Source organism: Carettochelys insculpta, chromosome 1, assembly GCF_033958435.1.
Source record: "Carettochelys insculpta isolate YL-2023 chromosome 1, ASM3395843v1, whole genome shotgun sequence".
In the NCBI taxonomy this organism is placed as follows: domain Eukaryota; kingdom Metazoa; phylum Chordata; order Testudines; family Carettochelyidae; genus Carettochelys; species Carettochelys insculpta.
This window is the reverse complement of record NC_134137.1, coordinates 82,921,993-82,946,529: the sequence shown is the minus strand read 5'-3', so window position 1 is coordinate 82,946,529 and position 24,537 is coordinate 82,921,993. Positions and strand designations below refer to the sequence as shown.

At 41.7% G+C, this 24,537-nt stretch overlaps 1 protein-coding gene across 2 annotated transcripts in view; it reads left to right on the top strand.

Moving 5' to 3' along the window:
* Nucleotides 1–24,537, top strand: part of KLHL1 (kelch like family member 1) — a 501,813-nt gene that overhangs the window by 172,796 nt on the left and 304,480 nt on the right. For both annotated transcript variants that reach the window (XM_074982861.1, XM_074982860.1), the window contains one exon: nt 2,771–2,907. In XM_074982861.1, coding sequence (XP_074838962.1) covers nt 2,771–2,907 — 137 coding nt within the window. The remainder of the gene's footprint in view (nt 1–2,770; nt 2,908–24,537) is intronic.

Genomic DNA, 24,537 nt, shown 5'->3' with positions numbered 1-24,537 from the left:
AAGCCAGCTGCAGAGCTCCAGGAACATCTCCTTCCTCATATGGAAGTTCTGGAGCCACTGCATGTAGTTCCCTCACCCATCACCAGCTGGTCCCACCAGTCAGAGCTTGTCAGGTAGCTCCAGATGTGGCTGATCATGTGGGTGAGGAGGTGGGCATGGCCAGGTCCCTGGGGGGTTGGGTTCATCAGCCCCTGCAGGGGGTCTCTGCCACCAGAGGAACTACAGTGTGAACACAGTGATGGTGGCCAGGAGCCCAACCAGGGCATGGCTGTGGTGCCAGCCCGGGAGCTGCTGTGGGGCCATAGCTGTAAGCTAACAGATTGTGATCCCTTCACTGGCTCTGCTTGGCTTTGGTCAGCTTGAGAGGCCTCAGCATGTGGAGGGTGGGGGTGTTTGGGAGGGGTCATTCAAGGGAGCACATGGCCAGAGCTCTCAGAAGGGCTTGTCAGACATTCAACCCCATCTGAGGTGTTTCCTGGCCCATTCTTTTGGAAGAAGGGCTGGGGATGTGAGGTCGCTTTCTATCAAAAGAGTGGATCGATTTTTCAATCCACTTTTTGTATGTGGCTGCAATCTTTCAAAAGAAGTTTTTTTGGAAGGGATCTTCCAAAAGAACTTCTTTTGAAGGACCGCTGTGGTGTAGCCCTGGGCAACGTGTTGCAAGTGAAAACAGGAACTTTTATATGGGTATTGTGAGTAGGTTGCAATTCCAGCTAATGCCTGGTACAATTAAGAAGTCAATCAACCTTGATTACATTCCTGTCCCCCAACTTTTTGTCTCTGTGAACCATCTTGGAGCTATCTGAAGAACAGAATGCAAAGATCTTGAAAAGAAGCAAAATTCATTAGTATATTCCCATGTCCAGAGCAATAGTTAGAAAATGTAAATGACATCCATGAGACAACTGACCTTTCTGCATGCCTCCAGGCCTAGATTTACAACTTCAGTCATGAGAGGTGCCGAAGGCAGCAGCTCACTATAAAATAATCTAGAACTTTGATATTTTCTTTAAAATATCCATTTGTAATATTGGATGTTCATGCAGCATGCATATGATTTAAAAAGTGTTACCTTTCAAATATAAACTTGATTAGGAGGTGATTTTTTTTCATTTGAATTTAATTTCCTTAATAAATATTAAGAGGAAGAACTTTTAGAATGCTGTAAATTATTGATATTTTCTAACACAGCTACTTTCATTATTAACTTATTACTCAAATGTTGCAGCACACTATTTTTAAAGAAATCCTAATGAGTCACTAGCCAAAATCTTGGCTTATTCATGTGAATGTGACAGTGTAGTTGGCTAATCCAAGTATCGTCTTCACATTGTCCTTGCTTGCCCTTAAAAAGTTTTGGCAAGAAAGACAAATAGCACTCCTGTCCTTCTCTGCTATGTTGTTTCCATTCGCTGCACTTCTGAGTTAAGTCAGGCATTTTCCCTTTATTTGGAAATTATATAAAACATATAATGTGTAACTATGTTATGAATGGTGAAAATTAGAGAAATTGTTCAGCTTTATTTAGCCAGTGCCTTTTTACACAGTATTTTTATCCATTGGAAGCCTATGATCCTGTGAGTAGCATTTTAGTGCAATAAAGTTTTCCTGTGAAGTTTAGCGAACCTTTTTTTTTGTTTAAATTAGCCATTACTTCAATATCTTATTGTCTAATTCACAACTAGAGTTTGAAATCGAAGACAATAAGAAATAAGAAACAATATGGCATTCATCACACAGGGACAAGGTTATGCTTTAGATGTTAGATTTAAATCAAAATGACTTGTCATCTACTACTTGAGAGAAGCTTCATATGACAGAATGTATGTATATGTCTTATTGTATTTAAAGGCCTGATTGAATAAGCGTGTAAATGTATCAGATCTGGATGTGGGTATTGGTACTGAATACACATCCTCATATGAGAGGAGTGAGCGTCTCCCAGGGCTGTTCCTGCCCCTTTAGCAGCTATGCACTTGTATATTGACTGTTCTGAGAATATCAGTCAAGGACTATTGTTACAGTTTACTAAAGTGTGTAGGACTTTTGTTTAGGTTCCGCCCAAAATATTTTCCGATTCTGTAATTTTCTTTAAGTGTCTGAGCCTGACAATGAGCCCACACATTTTTTTAGCATCTTAGTTTTATAAAAATAAAGTCCCCAGACAAACCAGCCATAGATGGTAGCAATTAGGCAGTGGATTTTCTAAACAGAGAGCATCTTAAATAAACACTTTGTTTGCACTAGATTTCAATGTGTTTTCTCATGTTTAATAGTACCTTGCAATACTAGTAATCCCACTGAAATCTAAATTGATATGTGTGGAGTTCAGATACTGCTTCTGTGAGTAGATACCACAATCAGGCCTTTTGGAAGATACTAATTTACCAGCCATTCTTATCTATGGTGCTAGTTTCTCTCATAATCTGGCTTTGACCCAAAATGGTGTAGGTCTTAACAAAAGTGACATCATTTCTAATACTGGCCTAAGAGTTAAAGACTGTAAACCAATTTGCCTGTTGTGCTTTTGGACTTCTTTACTTAGGCACCACTTGAGTTACACTGTGATGCAAAAACAAATTATAATGGGAAACAGTAGCCCACTTGTCATTTTATAACTACCTACAGATTTTAATGAAATAACATGGCTGCTTTGTTCTTAGAATAAAATTAACAGTTTCACAAAAAATGTGAGTGTTCTCAGTGTAAACATTTTAGAGCACTAATGGAAAAGGTAATTTAACTGACATCAATGTGATTTTTTTTATAGACTTGTTCTCAGTTCTGTCTCTGACTACTTTGCTGCAATGTTTACAAGTGATGTTTGTGAGGCCAAGCAAGAGGAGATCAAAATGGAAGGCATAGACCCTAATGCACTGTGGGATCTTGTTCAGTTTGCATACACAGGTACTGTAATATGTTCATTATATTCCCCAGAAAGAAAGATATTGACACTTTCCCTATGAGTTAACTGGAGATATATCTTATTTATTTTTCTTTATCGATATCAATTAAAAACCTTTCTTTAGCTGGGAGCAGCCAAGCCACTTGCCCTTTGGCCAGTCGTGGACCACAAACCAGCCAGAGACCTCTTCTTTGGTACAATCATCTGTGCTCTTGGGTGACAGCCTCAGTCATGGGCAGTGGGTATTGTAGTACCTCATCTGGCACTGCCCAGGCTCTTCTGGGGACAATGCTACAGCGCACACTGGCTCCCGGAGCCCTAGGGTAGTGGGGGGCTGCAGCCATGCCAACCAATGGAAGTCCAGAGCTCCAGGGCTGCACAATGCTGGGCTGGGGGGCTTGTGGTCCCATTGTGTGTGTGAGGGTGGGGGTGGGCAGAGGCCAGCACCGAAGTTGGGGCAGGGCCTCAGGTAGGGGTGGAGGGCATGGGGCAGCAAGTGCTTGCCTCGCCATGCTGTGGTATCGCCAACCAGCCATGATGTCAGTTCCCACCACCTTCTGTGTACAAAGTTCAGACCTGCAGCTTCAGGGACCACTAGCAAGGGAGCACAGACTCCTCCCTTTCATCCCCTTCTATTTTCCTTCCTGCCAGCCCTATGTAGCATCCTGGCTAATGAGGCCAGCTGCTATTCCCCATTTGCTCCTTAGTCTTTTGCTTACTTAGCCAGCTCCAATTAATCCTTCCTCCTGTGGCTGGCATGACAGAGGTCAGCTCATGCTCTCAAGCCAGTAGCCTGTCACACCATTTAAAATGTGTTTGGAATATTGAATGTCCTTCCGTTGTTTTATACATTATCATCTTGCACCTTAGACTGTGAACTCAAACTTCCAAATCCTAGTTAGGATAAGTCTTGGTGGAGAGTTGGAGACTCCAGGTAATGGCATTTTTAGATAGCTAATAAATGACATTCACTTAAATCAGCCAGCTGTGATCTAGTAAGGTATTTTCTATCACTTTTGGGAAGAGCACCATATACTGTATAACCTTAACACTCAGGTTCTTTAATGGACATATGAGGTCAGGGCATATGGCACTTCTTTAGAGTACAGGGGTGTCCTAATATCCTTGTCAAATTCCAGTTATGCAGCACCTTTTTCAAGATTTTCTTTTTGTCTGAATTGGATAAATCTCCATTTCCTGCCCTAGCCTTTCAGTGTGTTGTGTGGCATTTGTTCGTGTTACTTAACAGCTGTGTTTTTTTCTGAACAGCTGCTGTATTTCATTGCTGAGTTACATTAAATATCTATCTATCTATCTATCTCAATCACACTCTCACACAGAGAGACACACAAAAAACCTACCTTAAAAGAATGTTAAGGTTGCAAAGTCAAGCACCCAAAAGATGGGAAGTGCCAGAATTAAGGTATATATGTGACTTTAGTGTCCTGCTTTAAGTGTATGCATAAGACATAACCTTTAATCATGTGAATACGTGCTGGTTTTTTTCCTAACAGTATACCAGTCTTATTCAGTTACAGAATGAATGCTGCTGGTCACTGAATTTTTCCTTTGTTTTGTTTTTCCCCTCACTGTTCAATGTGGAGCCCCATGGAGCCCCAAGTAGCACTTTAAAGACTAGCAAAATAGTTTATTAGGTGAGCTTTTGTGGGACAGACCCACTTCTTCAAACCATAGCCAGACCAGAACAGACTCAGTATTTAAGGCACAGAGAACCAAAAACAGTAAGCAAGGAGGATAAATCAGAAAAAAAGATAATCAAGGTGAGCAAATCAGAGAGTGGAGGGGTGGGGGGGAAAGTCAAGAATTAGATTGAGCCAAGTATGCAGACGAGCCCCTATAGTGACTCAGAAAGTTCCCACCACGATTTAAACCATGTGTTAATGTGCCAAATTTGAATATAAAAGCCAGCTCGGCTGTTTCCCTTTCCAGAACGGTGCAATAATTCTTCTTCAGTAACGCACATACCTTTAGGTCATTGACAGAATGCCCCATTCCATTAAAATGTTGACTAACTGGTTTGTGGATCTGGAGTGTTTTGATGTCTGTTTTGTGCCCATTGACCCTTTGTCTAAGGGAGTTAGAAGTCTGTCCAATATACAAAGCATCTGGGCATTGTTGGCACATGAAGGCATATATGAATAGTAACAGAGAGGAAGCCGTGCTAGTCTATACACTATCAAAACAAAAAGCAGTCAAGTAGCACTTTAAAGACTAGCAAAATAGTTTATTAGGTCAGCTTTTGTGGGACAGACCCACTTCTTCAGACCATAGCCAGACCAGAACAGACTCAATATTTAAGACACAGAGAACGAAAAACAGTAAGCAAGGAGGACAAATCAGAAAAAGATAATCAAGGTGAGCAATCAGAGAGTGGAGGGGTGGGGGGGAAGGTCAAGAATCAAATTTTGCACATTAACACATGGTTTAAATCGTGATGGGAACTGTCTGAGTCATTATAGGGGCTCGTCTGCATACTTTTCTCAATCTAATTCTTGACCTTCCCCCCCACCCCTCCACTCTCTGATTTGCTCACCTTGATTATCTTTTTCTGATTTGTCCTCCTTGCTTACTGTTTTTGGTTCTCTGTGCCTTAAATATTGAGTCTGTTCTGGTCTGGCTATGGTCTGAAGAATTGGGTCTGTCCCACGAAAGCTCACCTAATCAACTATTTTGCTAGTCTTTCAAGTGCTACTTGCCTGCTTTTTGTTTTGATGGCATATATGATGTTAGTAGAGGAGCATGAGAAAGTGCCCGTGATTCTGTGAGTAACCTGGTTAGGTCCAGTGATGGTATTTCCAGAGAAGATATGTGGACAAAGCTGGCAGCGGGCTTTGTTGCAGGGAAAGGTTCCAGGACTGGTATTCCTGGGGTATAGACTGTGGCTGTTAGTGAGGATCCTCATGAGGTTGGGAGGTTGTCTGTAGGAGAGAACAGGCATGTCACCCTGGGCCTTCTGGAGTGTGGCATCCTGATTAAGGATAGGTTGTAGGTGTTCTGTTCTTGGCTTTTTTGGGCCGATCTTGGAGTAGCTGATCTCTGGGTATTCATCTGGCCCTGTCGATTTGTTTTTTTACTTCTCCTGGTGGGTAATTCAGGTTTATGAATATTTAGTAAAGTTCTTGTAGTTTTTGGTTTCTGTCAGTTGGATCAGAGCAAATGCGATTGTACCTAATAGCTTGGCTGTAAACAATGGATCTAGTCATGTGTGCAGGATGGAAACTAGAAGGGTGTAGATAAGTATAGCGATCAGTAGGTTTTCGGTACAGTGTGGTACTGATCAGGCCATCCTTGATTGGTACTGTAGTGTCCAGGAAATTTATCTCTTGCATGTTGTAATCAAGGCATAAGTTGATGGTGGGGTGTAGATTGTTAAAGTCTCTGTAGAATTCTTCTAGAGCCTCTGTACCATGGGTCCAAATCATAAAGATGTCATCAATGTATCTTAAGTAAAGGAGTGGTAATAGGGGACGAGAGCTGAGGAATCGTTGTTCCAGGTCAGCCATAAATATATTAGCATATTGTGGGGCCATGCGGGTGCCCATAGCATTTCCACTAATCTGGAGGTATAAATTGTCCCCAAAATGGAAATGATTGTGTGTGAGAACAAAGTTACAGAGTCAGACACCACATTGGCTGTGGTGGCATCAGGGATGGTATTCCTGATTGCTTGTAATCCGTCTTTATGTGGAATATTAGTGTACAGAGCCTCTACATCCATTGTGGCAAGGATGGCATTATCAGGAACTTTTCCGATGTTTTGTAATTTCCTCAGGAAGTCGGTGGTATCTTGGATATAGCTGGGAGCATTGGTGGCATAGGGTTGAGGAGGGAGTCCATATAACTGGATAGTCCGGTGGTAAGGGTGCCAATACCTGAAATGATAGGGCGTCCAGGGTTTCCAGGTTTGTGGATTTTGGGAAGTAAATAGAATAATCCAGGCTGCGGCTCAGATGGTGTGTCTGAGTGAATGAGGTCCCGAGTAGCAGCAGGGAGTTCCTTCAGTAGTTGTTGTAATTTCCTTTGGAATTCCAAAGTGGGATCAGTGGAGAGAGGTCTGTAAAATGTGGTGTTGGAGAGTTGTCTGGCTGCCTCCTGTTCATAGTCTGACTTTTTCAGGATGACAACAGCACCCCCTTTGTCATCTGGTGTGATTTTGATGTCTGGGTTATTTTTGAGACATTTGCTTGACATTTCCACTGAGGCCTGACAACCCCCTTTCCAAACAATCTCCTCTGGAGTATGCCAGGCTTTACTTTGTTTTGAAGGTTAACCATAAACGCACCCCAGTCTTTAAGTCTCTTTGAAGTGTAACCAATCTAGTGTCCAGCATCATCTCTACTGAATAGGTCACAGAAATACCACATTGGCTGTGCCAGTGTGAATGACCTACCTCAAGAGCAGCACCTTTTACAATAGCACCCCATGGAGATATATTTATAGTGAAAACAATCATATGTTTCTTCCAAAGAGGAAGATGCAAGAGTTTGTGAGTAAGGACAGAAACAGAGGGGGTTTACATGTAAAACAAAATCATACCATGATTCCTAGAAAGCAAACTGAGAAGGCCAAACACCAGTCTAAACTGGATTTATAACCTTAATTTCCTTGGCAGTATGTTAACCAGGGCTGGTTGTGATCTTATTTCCATGAATCCAAGCATACTGCCAGATTATTTCCTTGATGCAGGATAAAGGGTTGTCTTCCTTGCTTTTCTCTTGTATTTCCAAAATTAATTGTCATCCAATGCATGCAAACTCGAATTTTTCATTGTTTTATAACTTGGCCTAAGTTGTGCATTTTTGTCATGCAAACAACAGAAGACATATCCATACAGAAAACGGTAACCTTGCCTCATATTTCTAGCCCTCACACCAAAGGTTGGGGCTTCTAGAGGCTGGTGAATAAAACTGAAACTTTTTAGAAAAATTAAGCCTGGGGCACACAAATGATATGGAAAATTTCAGCTGAACAGTACAAATTTGGCAAAGGAGTGGGAAATGTCAAGCAAACCTGAGGATAACAGGTATTACCATCTCTGTTTACTAAACTAGCATATTAGAAATCAGATATGAGTGGAAAGGCAGATCCAAATTCTCTCAAACATTACGTAAGTTTAGCTCTGGATCTGAACTTTGAGGCTTGGGCACACCTCCATAAGCAGGGTCCAATCCTTGGTTCCAAAAACATTCTGACTTTCTAGAAAAGTGTACATAAATCAGGATTCCAACTCTACACCTTTGATCCATTTCAGGTGATAAGATATCATATGTTAAATGCTGGTAAATTGTCATTCACCATCTGAGTCAATTAACTTCAAGAATGACAAAATTTGTAAATGAAAGAAAATTATGCAAGATAGTTAAATCCCATGTAGACTGCAAAGAGCTACCAAATGATCTCTCAAAACTTGGTTACTGGGCAATAAAATAACAGAATCAATTTAATGTTGATAAAATCAAAGTAACACACATTTGAAAACATAACCCCAAGTATACATATAAAACAATGGCTGTAACCACTCAAGAAAGGGATCTGGGAGTTATTGTGGATGGTTGTCTGAAAACATCCACTCGATTTGCAGTGTGAGTCAAAAAAGCTTAACAATTTTGGGAATCATTAAGAAAGGGATAGATAATAAGATAAAAAGTATCATATTGCTTCTATATAAATTTGTGGTACGCCCACATCTTAATTACTTTGTGCAGATGTGGCTGTTCCATTTTAAAAATAGTTAAAAATATATTGTAATTGGAAAAGGTTCAGAAAATGGCAAGGAAAATTATTAGAGGTATGGAACAGCTTCTCTGTAAGGAGAGATTAATACGACTGGGACTTTTCATCTTGGAAAAGCGATGTCTAAGGGAGCGTCTCAATGAGATCTATAAAAACAAGACTGGCTAAGGAGCATATGGAAGGCAGTGCTATTTACTCCTCATAACACAGGAGCTTGGGGTCACCAAATGAAATAGGACACACATTTAAAACAAGCAAAACGAATTACTTCTTCACACAATGCAGTCAACCTGATGAACTCTTTCCCAGAGAATGTTGTGAGGGCCAAGACTATAACAGCATTCAAAAAAGCACGAGATAGAGTAATAGAGAATAAGTTGATCAATGGCCATTAGCCATGATGGGCAGGGAAGGTATTCCTAACCTCTTCTAGTGAGAAACTGGGAATGAGTGACAGTGAATGGATTACTTGAAGATAACCTATTCTGTACATCTGTGTCATCTGGCACTGGCCACTGTTGGAGGACAGAAAATACTGGGCTACGTGGACCTTTGTTCTGACCCATTACCACCATTCTTATGTTTTTATTTGTAATCAGTATTCTAGGGGAGTGGTGGGCAACCTGTTGACCACAAGTCACATGCAGACCCATCAGATTAAGCAGATTGTCAGACACAAGACATTTGCTTATGTTAGCCATCCATTAGCACCACACCCTGCAGCTCTCAGTGGCCATGACTCTTAGTTCTTGGCCAATGGGATTTGTGCAAAGTGGTAGCCAGCATGTCCCTGTGACACCTTCACTTTCAGGCACTACACGCACAGCACTCTTTACCCAGGAACAGAAAACTGGTGGCATGGAGAGCTGTGGGGATGGTGCCTCTAGGTGGTCAATGTCAGCAAAATGTCTTGTGGTCCACAATCATATTATCCTGATAGGCCTCATACAGCCCCAGAACTGCAAGTTGACCACCACTGTGATGGGGCAAACAAGTGCAAGGCATGAGGAAAGTTTGAAGTGTGAGCTTCCAGAAGAGACCACAAAAAGGACATCAGTATTTTGTAGAGTTACACCATTCTGGTGTCCTTACATCTACAATTTATAAACATACAAATTTCTTCTGTGGGATACACATAGTCCACGGTGCAGAGCAGGGGTGTCCAAACTTTTTTAATCGTGGGCCACATGGCAATTTTTACATGTTCCAGGTCTGAACACAAAATAGCCCCAAACAGCCCCCCCCAAGCCTTAAACCCCCCACAGACCCAAACCACACCCCAAACATCACAGCAGGGGCAGCTGCCTACTGCACTGAAATAAGAGGTTTCAGTTTAATTGGTTTAATGGCTGGATCCCTCCTGCTCTCTGTTTAACCAATTCAATTGAGTTCTACTCCAGTGCTTCTTGAACTTTTTATAAAGTAGCCCTTTAAAAATTGTAAGCACCCCAGTACGCACAATTTTCAGACACACAAAATCCCTAATCCTCCCCTGCCTTCCTCCAGAGCCAGGCACCCCCAGCCCTCCACTTTAACCCAGCCCCCTCTCCCCTCTCCAAAGCCAGGCAGCCCCAACCCTCTGCTTTAACCCAATCCCTCCTCTTTCCCTCCCGAGCCTGGCACCCCCAGTTCTCTGCTTTAATCCAATCCCCACTTCCATCCCCCAGAACCAGGCACCCCCTAATTCTCCTGCTTTAACCCAATCACCTCTCCCTTGCTGCAGAGCCAAGCATCCCCTTGCCCTATGATAATCCAATGCCTGCAACTCACCAGAGCCGCCACTGCCACCACCATCACCACTGCCACAGCACTCCTGCAGCTCTGAGCATTTTATTGCTCAAAGCGCCATAGAGCAGGGGTAGCTCTCAGTGCCCTGACATGCTGAAACAATAGGACTTAATTTAGTTGGTTTAATGGCCAATTAAATCAAGTGCTATGTTTTCAGGGTGGCAGGCAGAAGGAGTCAGGCACCAGTGGTGTGAGCTGCAAATGGCTTCTTAAAAAGCCACATGAAACTCAGAGCTACCCAGCTGCCTTTTAAAAATAGTGGTGTGGTTGGCAGCATGGGCCGGATAAAAAGGCTCCATGGGCCATGGGTTGGACACCCCTGGTATAGAGAAACAGTAAATCATTGTACTATCTATATTTGTCAGAATTTAGCCAAGGAGATCTCCATACTTATCACAGGATGTCTGACACCAAGAATTATGTTAATTTTGGATTTCGTTGCTGAGACAAAGTCTTTACCTGGAGGCTTTTGAGTGTTACAGTAAATTAATAATGATTAGGGGCTGATAGTATTCTTCAAAGAAACCAATCAGAACAGGAAAAAAAAGTGAGCTCACCCTACATACTACCTGCATAGCAATGCCCCCAGTTTTAAATAGGGGTAAACAATTATATAGCCTTGTTAAATTAAAGTAACCTGTTTGCCATTTTTACAATAATTTAGAATTTGGTGAAATTGTTTGCACTCTACAACACACTAAAAACAAAACAAAACAAGACAAAAGTACAAGTACTGTCACCAGATGCCTGAAAATCTGTATTTATATGTAAAAGATCAGCGATTGAGATAAAAACATACCACTATTGAATACAGGCTGCTCTCTTCAAATAAAGTACAAAAACCAAATAATGCTGCAACACCTGAAAACTGAACCTGCCCAAAACAAGCACTGAGATTGATAGCTACATCTGTCAAAAAGGGGGACAGCTGTCAGTTACATCCCATGATCAATAAAGAGATGCTTCTGTCTTAAACACAAGGCCTTGATTGGTCCTGGTATTTCTACTGATGTTCAGCTTCCTGCTAAAACTGTTTTTGACAGTAACAAATCCTTCTTTCTGAATTCTGCATGAGTCTGTCAAGGCCATGACTTTTTGGGCAGTGAAATCACTGGGGACTGCTGGGTGCTCAGCACTTTTGAAAATCAGAACACATATTTCTAAAAATTAAGAAATTTGCTCATACCTTGCACAAAGGCTGCATCTACATGGGCATCATCTGTTGACAGAATAGCTCTTTTGTTGACAAAACTTGCCAACTGTCTACACATCTAAAGTGCTCTTTCTAGAGATTGTGGACAAATCTCAGCTGTTCAGTTGGCAGCATTATCCCTGCTTCTGATCAGGAATGGTGCCTCTGTTGACAGTGTTTGTGTCAACAGAGTGCCTGTGTAGACACTTCTGTTGACAGAGAGGGCTTCCAGTTCCACATGGCAGCCCGGTTTGCAGAGCTACTGGTCAGCTATTCCGTGGAGAGGGCAGGTCTGGCTGCTGTCTATTCACAGAGTGGATTGCTCTTTCAATCTGCTTTTCCTTGTGTTGATCTGGAGTAAGATGGTAGTAAGCCTCCCCCTTGCTGACTGAGCTAACCTTGTTTTCCCCACCCTTGCTCTGGCTTATTTATACCTGGCCCCGCAGATTTCCATGACCAGCATCTGATGAAGTGAGTCTGTGCTCACGAAAGCTCATGCTCAAAACTTTTCTGTTAGTCTATGAGGTGCCACAGGACCCTTCGTTGCTGTTACAGATCTAGACTAACAAGGCTACCCCGCCGATACTTTACATTACTTTTTAATTTATAATTTGTCATGTTCTGCCAAGGAGTTCTAGAGCAGCTGCGTACCTTTTTTCAGTATTTTTACAAATCTTGATAATGAAATCCTGCAGGGGACAGGTTGGCCAGGAACATAAAATTTCAGTCTTTGACTTGTTAAATATTTATTAACCTCAAATCAAAATGCTACACTTCAGGTTTAGGATCTATTCTGTGCTTTCTGGAAGCTGTCCCATCTTCCTTAACTTAAGTGAATCTGTGGCCATTTCTTTGTAGTCTTGGCAAACAAGATTTTAATTTGCATTGGACATCTACCAAGTTTAAATACCAAGTGGTAAAATGAACAAATTATCTTAAAGATAAATCAGAAAAATGACAGTCTCCTATTTCCATTTGGGTCTATGGCTATTTAACTAAAATGAGCACACCATCAAATCTGTTTTTTAAGCTGTCTATGTATAAATGAAATGAGTGATTGAAATCCTTAGATCAAACAATTTTTGTGGAAGGGGAAGATACAAGAATCCAAGGAATAACTTTGGTAAGTTACATTTGTCCAGTGAAATAAGAGAAGAGTTCATGCTTTTCAGCTGGGCACTGACGATGCAGATTGTGATATTAACTTCTTCTAACCCCGATCCATGATTGATCAAGATATAATTTCTACAGTTAAAATGAGTTCTTTAATTTAATGATGTTATTATTTTCTGCATAAATGGACTTATGTTCCATTAACATAAACAGAGTATTTCATTACAAACACTGCAATCAGCATTACTGCCTTATGCCCTGTGTGATAGGGATAATTCTATCTCTTGAAATGGTACACATACACTTGACTTTGTAGACAGCTTTCATTCATAAGGAATGAAGGACAGAACCTTAACAACTGCAGTTCTTCAAGCAAACCTATGCACAACATTTGCTGAAGTATCCTAACTAAGAGCAGGCTATGATGTTGCATGATTTTGAAAGGTGCTGATTGTGTATTTGCAGTGTTACTGTCTCTTGACTTGCTGTTATTTTCCTGGTTTTTTAATTATGAATATTATCAGTCTAGCCAACACGTTGTTTTATTGTTAAATGTATTATTGTATTTAAAATAACTGCAGTGCTTGGATATAAAGTAAAAGCCCCCATTAAATTACCTTCACTGTGAATCTTCTGCACGGACAGACACTACTATTGTGAGATGCTGTGAAAATGTGCCATGTTCAGTGGTGCATAAGTAAATAAACTTCTAACAAATTTACAAATCAGAATTGAAAGGTTACTAAGAGAGCATCAAGTTCTGTACAGAACTGATAAGGCCATAACCTACATAAAGAGACCTATCCATCTAGGAGTAGTGCTAGACAGATGTGTAGGAGATTAATCTTCCAAAACAACAAGTCTTTAATGATAGTGAATTGTGTTAATATGGCTGTGAACAAGCAGTATCTGAAGCAAAATTAATTAAAATCTTAGTAAGTAATATGTACCCTTAAAATAGATCTCCCTTAGTGTATGAAAAAAATGAAGAAAATATATGGAAATATAACCTATAGTATTTGTATTTAGTAATTTTTTCACCAAGCAATTTAATTGAATAATTTAAATACATTTGGTACAAAAACCTATTTTAGAACACAGTCATTGTTCATTATTTAATGAACAATAATGGTGGTTAAACACTGGGATAAATTGCCTTGGGAGGTTATGGAATCTCCTTTACTGGAGATATTTAAGAGTAGGTTACATGGACATCTCTCAGGGGTGGTCTAGAAGGTGCTTGGTCCTGCTGTGAGGGCAGGGGATTGAACTCTGTAACCTCTCAAGATCCCTTCCAGGTCTAGTGTTCTATGATTCTGTGGTTCTATGATTTTATTATCTAAAATAAGATGAGTTTTCATTACAGATAAACTATATTATAGTTTTAATAGAACTGTGTAATTCAAATGATATGTATATGCAAAATCATTATGAAAATATTTCTGTAATTTTTATTTTTTCTGCAGAATTCCAATTACTCAGTCTTCAATTCATTAGCTTGTATTCAATTGGTTGCAGTTTTTAATGTTGGTGTTTTCTTCTACTATTTATGGCAATCATTCCTATTTAGGGGGAAAACAAGTTCCTAAAAGCAACATAACCTTTAACTTTTTATAAAATATATACTTGTCACAAAGAGAACGTAAAACTTTTAAGCTTGTTTTAAACTTAGAATTGATAGGTTTGATATTATTTAAACAGAAATTTTGGATGTGTTGTAGATGGGAGTATTCTGCATGTCATGTGATGTCATTAGATAATAATTTGTGTTATCTTTAAGCATAAGTTTTAAGTGAAGGGTAACTTCTGAGAATATCGCTAGACAATCTCCACATGTAAGAATGCTCTGAGAAGCAGAGTGGTTACATTGAATAAAGGCTAAACGCATTTTCCTGTAATCTAAAGATCTACATATTTTTTCTTAATTCTACACCTTCTGTCTCTGCATCTTATATGCAAACATAGTCTAGGCATTAACACTTGGTTAGATACATTGCTAACTCCATTTACCTGTGACTTTATTGTCTTTATTTCACAGACAATTGCCTATGAGCAATATTCTGGCTCTTTTATAGCTGGCCAGCTATCTTAAATGAAAAGGAGATATTACCATAGTAATTTGTCTATCTAGAATAACTGTGAATCCCACCAAGTATGGTGGAAAATGTTTTTTGACAAATTGTGCATTTATCTAAATGTGTATAGTATGTTGATCCCAGTATTCAAAAAAGTTTCTGTTTAAATTGGCCTAATCTTATAGGTTGTGTCTACACATGTCCCTCACTTTTGGAAGGGGTATTTAAATGATATGGGTTGGAACTGGTTAATAAGGTGCTCATATGAATATTCAACACCTCATTAGCATAATAGAACCCAGTTGCACTTCAAAAGTGCTGTTTTCAAAATGGAAACTGGCCATGTAGACGCGGGCACTTCAAAATAAACCCAGACTTTGAAATTCCCTTATTCCCAAAACACTGGGGAAAAGATTTTATGTGGGAGTGGAGGCATGTTCTCTGTAGGCTGAGCACTTGGGAAACCACCCAGGAGACTTTCAGGTACTATCCAGCTGATTAGCAAAGCATTCACAGCTACCCACAGAGGGTACCATTAGTGGTACACATCTGGAAGTGTCTTGGTGCACATAACAAAATTTATTCTGCCCATGCATGGAAAGAAATAGAGGGAACATTGGATTGAAGAGATATATAAGGCCTTATCTGGTACCTGTTCCAGCCTATAAGACTTGTGTTTTGATTCATTTGGAAGATAAAAATTGCCATGCTAGATGAAACCCAAGTGTGCACACTCTGGGATCCAGGGACAGACTGGATTTCAGAACTGAGATCAGACTCTGAACAAGTCATATCAGGATTGTATTCAGGTTGAGGAAGCAGGTCAAAGGCTGAAGACAGATTGCAGTGAGTTCATGGCTGTGTGTGTCAGGCGATGGGTGCAGGGTGGCAACTGGTCAGGGACATGTGTTGAGTAGGGTCAGGATGGGGCAAAGTAGTGCTCGTGCATAGACTACTAGCTCTAGCACAGCCAGTGAAATACTTTGGGAATAAGGTTGGGCATCTGACCCAGTCCCTGCCAATGAAGAGGTTACTGCAGCATGTCTGAAGCCTGAGGCATAGCAAACTCTGCTTGCAGGATGACTCCCTGCAGCTGAATCACTGCTGCACTTTACAAGCTGTGTTGAAGGGTGACTTTGGCTGTGGGTTTGCCTGACACAAGTTCTGTCTAGTTCAGTATCCCAGCTTTGACAAGAGTAATTAGAAGAGAAGGATAGGGACCATCCTTTATATCAAGTGATTTAGGGATTCTAAAAGCAGTTATGACCCTGATATGTTTTATCTATATCCTGTAAACTCTTTGGCTATGGTTACACTAGCAAGTTGTGCTGGCAAAACCCCAGTCTTGTGAACAAAACTCATGGAACGTGCACACGCAAAAGTAATTTTATCAACAGTATATGGACAAAACACACTTTTGCTGGCAGCATTCTGCCTCAAAGCTTTAAGCAACTCTGCTGTTGAAAGATTCTGTTGACAAAAAAGCTGTGTGGCCGTTCTTGTGGTGCCGTCTCTGGACAGACAGGACGTGCACAACAATGGGCAGCCTGTCTGCTGTGCTTCTGGGTACCTCTTTTGTTGAGAGAGCAACCAAGCAGTCTGACTACTTTGTTGACAGAGCTGAGCACTCTCCCCATTGGCTTTCGTGTGTGGCCACACTCTACTGACAGACATTTTGTAGGGAAAACTCTTCTGACAGTGACTTTTGGTTGACAGAGTGCTGTAGTGATAGTGCCTTTGATAGTAAATACAAGATACAAAAATTATAATGAAGGGGGGAAATATATGATCCAGATTTATTTCTGTCTGAATTTACAAGAAAAAAAACCTGAGTTTTACTTCTTATGTTAGGATTTAATTTGATCATTTGAAGTTAGCCTTATTACTACAGTACTAGTACCTTTTATAATGAGCTAGTACCTTTTATGATGAACGTGCATCTGAAGAAGTGGGTCTTTGCCCACAAAAGCTTACCCTCTAATAAATCTGTTAGGCTAAGGCTGCATCTACACTATGAGATAAAATCGATATATAATAAATTTGAATACTTAATCTCAATATTGAATTTGAATAAAGTGTCCACATAGCTCATTGATATTCGACCCACATTTTCTCCACATTGAATCTTTACATCCCTATTGCCCTGTGCAAGTTCAATAGCATGAGCACTGCATTATGGGTACCTATCCCACAGTGCCTTAGCCCCAGTTGCTTGTGGGTGTTTCCTGTTGGAATCTCAGAATTCCAAGCACTATCCCAGAATTCACTGCATCACTAACCATGCAAAAAAAGAACTGGAGAGTGTGCCATTCCCTGGTGCAGCATTCCAGCTCAAGCATGGATACATGAACACTCCGACTCATAGCATAGATCGTTTTGGCAGCCACAGCAAATGTCATGCAATTTGTCCTTAAATTCCAAAGCTCAATGATGCTTGGATATCGTCCTGGTGATGCTGCTGCTGATAATGATGATTATCAGGAGGAGGAGGAGGATGGTGGTTTGGACAAGCAACTTTGCCAACTGCTGTCCAAGAACTCAGAACTGGTGGCTGCCATGACTGCATTGCTGACAGTGGAGCGGCGATTTTGCATTTGAAAGACCAGCACACACTGGGGGATCACATAGTTTTGGAGTCCTGGGGCGACCATCAGTGGGTGCAGAACTTTTGCATGCACAAGTCCTCCTTTATGGAATTTCGTGATGCACTGGCGCTGACCCTGAAGCACATCAACACCAAAATGAGGCAAGCTTTAATGGTACAGAAGCAAGTGGCAATTGCACTGTGGAAGTTTGCAGCCCTCAACAGTTAGTGGTCCGTGGCAAATCAGTTTGGGGTGGGCAGATCTACAGTGGGGTCCATGGTGATGGAGATGGCCCATACAATCTGTAGGAATATCCTCAGGAAGACTGTGAATCTGGGAGATCTACAGGCCCTAGTGGATGGCTTTGCTGCTCAGGGCTCTCCTAACAGTAGTGGGGCAATAGATGGCACACACATCCCCATCATGACCCCAGCAAACCTGGCATCAGAGTATATTAATCAAAAGGGGTACATCTCCATGGTCATGCAGGGGTTGGTAGAGAACAAAGGTACCTCATCAAAGGCTCTTATGTAAATTAAGTTGTCATGGGATAAGAGGGAAGGTCCTGTCATGGATTGAGAACTGGTTAAAAGACAGGAAACAAAGGGGAGGCATAAATGGTAAATTTTCCAAATGGAGAGGGGTAACTAGTGGTGTCCCCCAAGGGTCAGTCCTAGGACCAATCCTGTTTAATTTATTCATAAATGATCTGGGGAAGGGAGTGAGCAGTGAGGTGGCAAAGTTTGCAGATGACAGTAAGCTGTTCAAGATAGTCAAGACAAAGGCAGACTGTGAAGAACTTCAAAAAGATCTCATCAAACTGAGTACTTGAGCAAAATGGCAAATGAAATTTAATGTGGATAAGTGTAAGGTATACAACTATATGTTAGAGGTCGTCCACGAGTTCGTTTACCTCGGGTCCACCATCACTGACACCCTGTCCTTGGACACTGAGCTAAATAGGAGGATCGGAAAAGCAGCCACAACTCTGTCCAGACTCAGCAAGAGAGTGTGGAATAACAACAAGCTGTACACTCACACCAAAATGCAAGTCTACAGAGCCTGCAGACTCAGCACCCTCCTTTATGGCAGTGAGACTTGGACCCTGTATGCCCGCCAGGGAAAGAGGCTGAACGTCTTCCACTTGCGCTGCCTCAGGCGCATCCTTGGAATATCATGGAAGGACAGAGTGACCAACACCGCCGTCCTCGAGCAAGCTGGAATCCCAACCATGCACACCCTCCTCAGGCAGCGTCGGCTCCGCTGGCTTGGTCATGTCCACAGGATGAATGACGGAAGGATTCCAAAAGACATCCTGTATGGTGAGCTAGCCTCTGGCAAAAGACCTCCCGGATGCCCCCAGCTGCACTACAAAGATGTCTGCAAGAGAGACCTCAGAGAGGTAGACATCGAGCTGGACAACTGGGAAGAACTAGCAGACGACCGCGGCAGATGAAGGCAGGGGTTACACAAGGGCCTTCAGAAGGGCGAGATGAAGATCAGACAGCTAGCAGAGGAGAAGCGAGCACACAGAAAGCACAATAAGGACTTGCCAGACACCCACTACATCTGCAAGAGAAGTCCTCAATTGAAACTTTAAAGGGCACGATCCATAGTGTATGCAGACTGAAGGATGCTTACTAAGTGTAAGGTAATGCACATTGGAAAAAAACAAACCCAACTATACTTAAAATATGATGGGGGCTAATTTATCTATAACTAATCAGGAAAGAGATCTTGGAGTTATCATGGATAGTTCCTTGAAAACATCCACACAGTCTGCAGAGGCAGTCAAAAAGGCAAATAGGATGTTAGGTATTAAAAAAAGAAAATAAGACAAGGGGTATCTTACTGCCCCTAAATAAATCTATGGTACGCCCACATCTTGAGTACTGTATACAGATGTAGTCTCCTCAGCTAAAGAAAGATATCCTGGTACTGGAAAAGGTTCAGAAAAGGGCAAGTAAAATGATTAGGGGCTTGGAACAGGTCCTGTATGAGGAAAGGCTAAAAAGATTGGAGCTTTTCAGTTTAGAGAAGAGGAGACTGAGCGGGGACATGAGAGAGGTATACAAAATTATGACAGGTGTGGAGAGGGTGAATAAGGAGAAGTTATTGACTTGTTCCCATAATACAAGAGCTAGAGGACAGCAAATGAAATTAAGGGGTAGCAGGTTTAAAACTAATAAAAGCAAGTTCTTCTTCACTCAGCACATAGTTAACCTGTGGAACTCCTTGCCAGAATTTAAGAAAGAGCTGGATAAATTCATGGAGATTAGGTCCACAAAAGGGACCTAATCTATCTGGAATTCTGAAGCAGAAGCAGTAGACAGGCTTACTCACAGCTGTCTACACTGCCATACACCAGTATTAATGCTCAGATTGCAGCAATAAGAGATGCTTTAATAAACAGCTTTATGATTGATCTATGACACACATGGTACCTAGGTATGTCTCTGCCATAATGCCAATAAATCAACCGTGCTGTAATGAATGAATGCTTTTACTTGGTGGGAAGGGGTTAAGTTGCAGTAAATAGAATGTGCTGCTCCTTCAGTGCTGCTCCCCCAACTCTCTTGGTTCCCTCAGCCACGAGTCTGTTGTAGATGAGGGAGTTTCACTGGGCAACTGTGCCTTCAGTGGCACTCACCCTCTCCCCACCTGCCCATTTTGATTTATGTTCCCTCCCGCTCCTGCAGGACAAGAAAGCATGCTGAGCTCAAATGAATGATTTTATTTTGCGGGGTAGGAGAGGTTCAAGTGGCTGGCAAAAGAAGCCTTCTCAAGGATGCTTGAATATCCTTTTGCAGTGGCCCTTGGGGCTGGAGTGGCAGGGTAGACTTACCCTCCCTCCCCACATGCAGGGGCCCCAATGACTTGGGGGTGGATGACCTCTCCTCAGGTGACTTGTGGGGACTGTGATGATGGTGGGTGGGTGCTCTCTCCTCAGTGGACTCTGGCCAGCAGGTATCAGCTGATGCCCTGCTGGGTTGGGAGTCCCTCTGCAGCTGCAGCAGGGAGTGCAGAAATTCCGTCTGCTCAGTAATGGCCTTTATGAGCTTTGCCGTGACCTCAGTCTGCTTTGCCACAACCTCACTCTCCTTTGTGTGGTGGGGAACAGAGTGCCTGCTGGCTGCTGCAACCAGTGTAAAGGGGCAGGAAGTCAGGCCTGCCCAAGAATCTCATGAAAAAAGTACAAGAGTGCCTGGATGAGACCTTTGAGGACATCTCCAAAAAGGAGAAGTGCTCCATCCCAACAAACATGAACACACTGTTCTGAGGGGCACAGAAGCACAGCTAGCAAACCTGTACCTATGCAAAACACTGTAGCTATACCCACCCCCAACCAATTTCTACCATGCAGAATAAAGACACATCCAAACTGCTTGCTCCAGAGGGCTTGGGGGCTGATATGGAGGTGACCGTCATGGAGGGGACTGCCGGGGAGGGTCCCGGTGTAGAGGGTCCTGGCATGAGGGGGACCAGTTCCAGGTCAATGGTGAACAGCTCCGGGCTGTCTGGAACAAATTCTTCTGTCCACTGCTCAGTGACCCCTTCCTACCTTCTGTTGCTCTCTTTCTCTGTGCTACCCTGGTTCTCTGGGCTCACCCTGAACTCCATACCAGGGCCTCCACAAGTGTCGTAATTCAGTCTGGGCTTCATAGTGGCGTCACTACCCATAAGCATGAGGAGCTGTTGATAATAGCAGCAGGTCTGTGGAGCCACCCCTGACCTCTAGTTGGCTTTCCGGACATTTTGATAGTCCTGAAGGAATTCTTTAACCTTCACCTGGGACTGCATAGAGTCTAGGGAGTAACCTTGGGCAGCCATCTTTTGTGCCATCTGATTATAGATGGCTGTGTTTCTCTTGGCCACTCAAAGTCTCTTCACCACTGATTGGTCTCCCCAAATGGCAATGAGATCCAGAATCTCCTGGTGGGTCCAAACTGGAGCTCTCTTGTGAGCCTGAGAAGTGCTAGTCAGATCAGTATCCTGATTGCTCATGATTCGAATAAAGGGCTACTGACAATTGCTACAGATGCGGTGCAACATGATGTGCAAAGGGTTTTTTTCATAATGGATGCCCTTTTTATTTGCAGGGCTGGGCTGTTAAATTCCAATTCAAATTTTAATGCAAATTCAAATTCTATCCAAACTTTGTGGGCTTACTTTGACTTTCTTCTTGCACACCTGACAGCAGGGCACACTGAAGCAGCCGTACTTGGAGAGTCACCACGTAGCTTTGTGGGATACATGCAGGACACTTCTGGAGGCTAACAAATTCAAATTAAGGACATGGTGCTTCCACACTTGTCTTGATTCAAGATTTTCAATTCAAAATAGACACTATACCCACCCCGTAATATCGATTTTCTGTAATAGGCATTATGGCTCAATAAACCAAGTTAACAGTGTTACATGTAAAGACAGTCACATTTTAATATCACACTAAAGCCTTCATATTTGAATTTATCTCATAATGTAGGTGCAGCCTATGTCTACATAGGCAGCCTCTGTCAACAAAATTGGGCTTTTGTCAACAAACTCACAGAACATGTACACAATTAAAGTGCTTTGTCGAGAGTTTGTTGGCAAAACTCAGCTGTTCATCTGGAAGTGTTATACCTCTTCCCGATAAGGTATAATGCTTCTGTCAATAGTGTTTTTTTCAACAGAGTGCCTGTGTTGACACTTTTGCTGACAGAGAGGGCTTCCAGTTCACCAGGCAGCCCTGTTTGCAGAGCTTCCAGTCAGCCATTCTGTCGAGAAAGGGCAGGGCAGTCCAGCTGCTCTATGTTCCCATATTGGCTTGCTCTTTTGAGTTGCTTTTATATGTAGACACAAACTGTCGACAGAGGTGCTGCCAAGGTTTCTCTGTCAACAGTGACCTCTGTTGACAGAGGCTGCCAGTGCAGACGTGGCCTTGGTCTATAAGGTGCCACAGGACTTCTTGCTTTTGCTGAAATTACAATAGAAAATGATTTATATAATATCTGGCAGGGGAGTAATAATGGCTGCATGCCATATTCTGATTAATCTGAAAATAAGACTTACTAGAATGCCTGTATTATCTCTCAGCTTCATCAGCAGCTTGCCAGAATACCTGTTGGTACAATCTCTTGAAGAATTTATAATACAACTGCATAGGTTATAGTACAACTGAAGTTTTAAAACATTAATTTGCAATCCTTGCACACCCAAAGGTCAGAGGATTTATTCTTCTCCTGAGCTTGTAGTTGATTCTGTATGGGTGGATTCCTATGAATGCTGGAAAGCTGTCCAAGAGTTCCTCTTCCCTCTTCCCTCAGAGGCAGTTGCATGATCATGGCCTGGAAAGGTAAGTATTTGAGCAGAAAATGTGTTTAAACCAATATAAGTTATTCAGAGAACAGGGCTAGCAAAGAAGGTAAGGGGCTACGGAATATTTATTCTGTAGTCATAAAGTCTTATATGACAAAGTAATACAAATTACATAAACATTCATTATAATGATGGAGCCTACAGGCTGACATTTTTATTTCTCCGTAATCAATGCATATACAATCTGACACAAATAAAACTTTAATTTAGAGTTGTGATTAGAAGCCATTAAACTTTCTATTGATTGTTTCCCATATATTTTTATTCATTTTAATTAATGTAATACAAAATGAGATTCTGAGCCTCAGTTAATTTGTTTTTAACTAGATTGGAGCAGTTGGTCAGGTACCTTATCGCATTTTGTAAAGCTGGTGAGGAAAAGGAAACATTAACTGAAAAAGAGTAGTCCCATTAAGAAATTTTGATTTCACAGATCTTACCAGATTGTCCAGAAATGCAGATCATTGTGTTGTGTTAACCGCCTGTATTTACTGAGCTCCTTTCAGCTTTCCTCTTTGACCATCCTGAGGTATTTGACATCACAGTAGAACTTTGGGCAAATGTGTTTTATTTTTTTAGATAGGATCCAAAGCATCATTTAAATAAGTGACTTAGTCACATAGGCTGTGTCTACACTAGCACCCTATTTTGAAGGGTGCATGGTAAGTAGGATGTCAGGAGATTATTAATGGAATGCTGTGGTGCATATGCAGCACTTCATTAAGCTAATTCTCCCCTGCAGCAACTTTGAAGTGTTAAACTTCCAAGTTCCGGCTTGCTCACCCGCCGGTACTTTGAAGTACCTGGGCAACTTCAAAGTCCCTTTACTCCTCAAAATTAGCTTCATTACATTGTTTCCATAATGTCGCTTTCATTAACTTTTATTGTTTATGCCTTTCTGAATCTATAAATTTCCCTGCACTATATTCCACTTTTCTCTGCTTCCCCCAAAAGTGCTGTGAGAGATGTTAACACCTGAAGACAGACAGAATGCTCCTGTCTTTCAGTCAGACATCATCTCTGTGTTCCGCCTACAGAAAATAAAGAGGGTATGAGCATGGGGGTGTTGCCGTGTTGAACAGATAGCAAGGATAACTCCCCTGATCAGTCTGTCCATGTTTAATAAGTGAGTGAACGACAGGAATGAACTGATGCAGAACTACAGAATGGCTTTTGTGGGTCATGGGACCAGAGGTTGCTACTGGGAGATTAGATAATGAGCAGGGGTAAATATCTCAAATTATGAGACTCCTTGTTCAAATGCTTTGGTGCGTGCAAAATTAGGTGTTTGCATGCATTCACATGAGCAAAACTATATTGGGTCGAGTACCTGTGTTGAGAGAGTCTTACATGTAATTGTGTCCACATGCCAATGTTTATATGAATGCAGGCCCTCTCAGAGGTCCAGACATTCCTGGGACATGTCCAGCATAGGCATCTAGCCATAATAAAAATAATAAAATGATGACACATGAAAACAAAATAAGCACCCCCCAAAAAGAGTTATCCTTTTTTTTCTAATCTAACAAGTGCTTTTCTTGTCTTTTTCTATGCAAATACACTAATCATTGAGGGATACACATTAAAAAGAAGCTGTGAAACTTGTCAAGTGCCACAAAAATTAACAAGGGTCTAAATTTCAGGTGTCCTTTGAGCTTGAGGCCAAAGCCAAATGTCCCTACTCCACGCGCCCCATCCATTGGCCCTGTGTGAATGGGTAGGTGCACAAGCATTCACACTTTAAGGATTCATGTTGTTTTACGG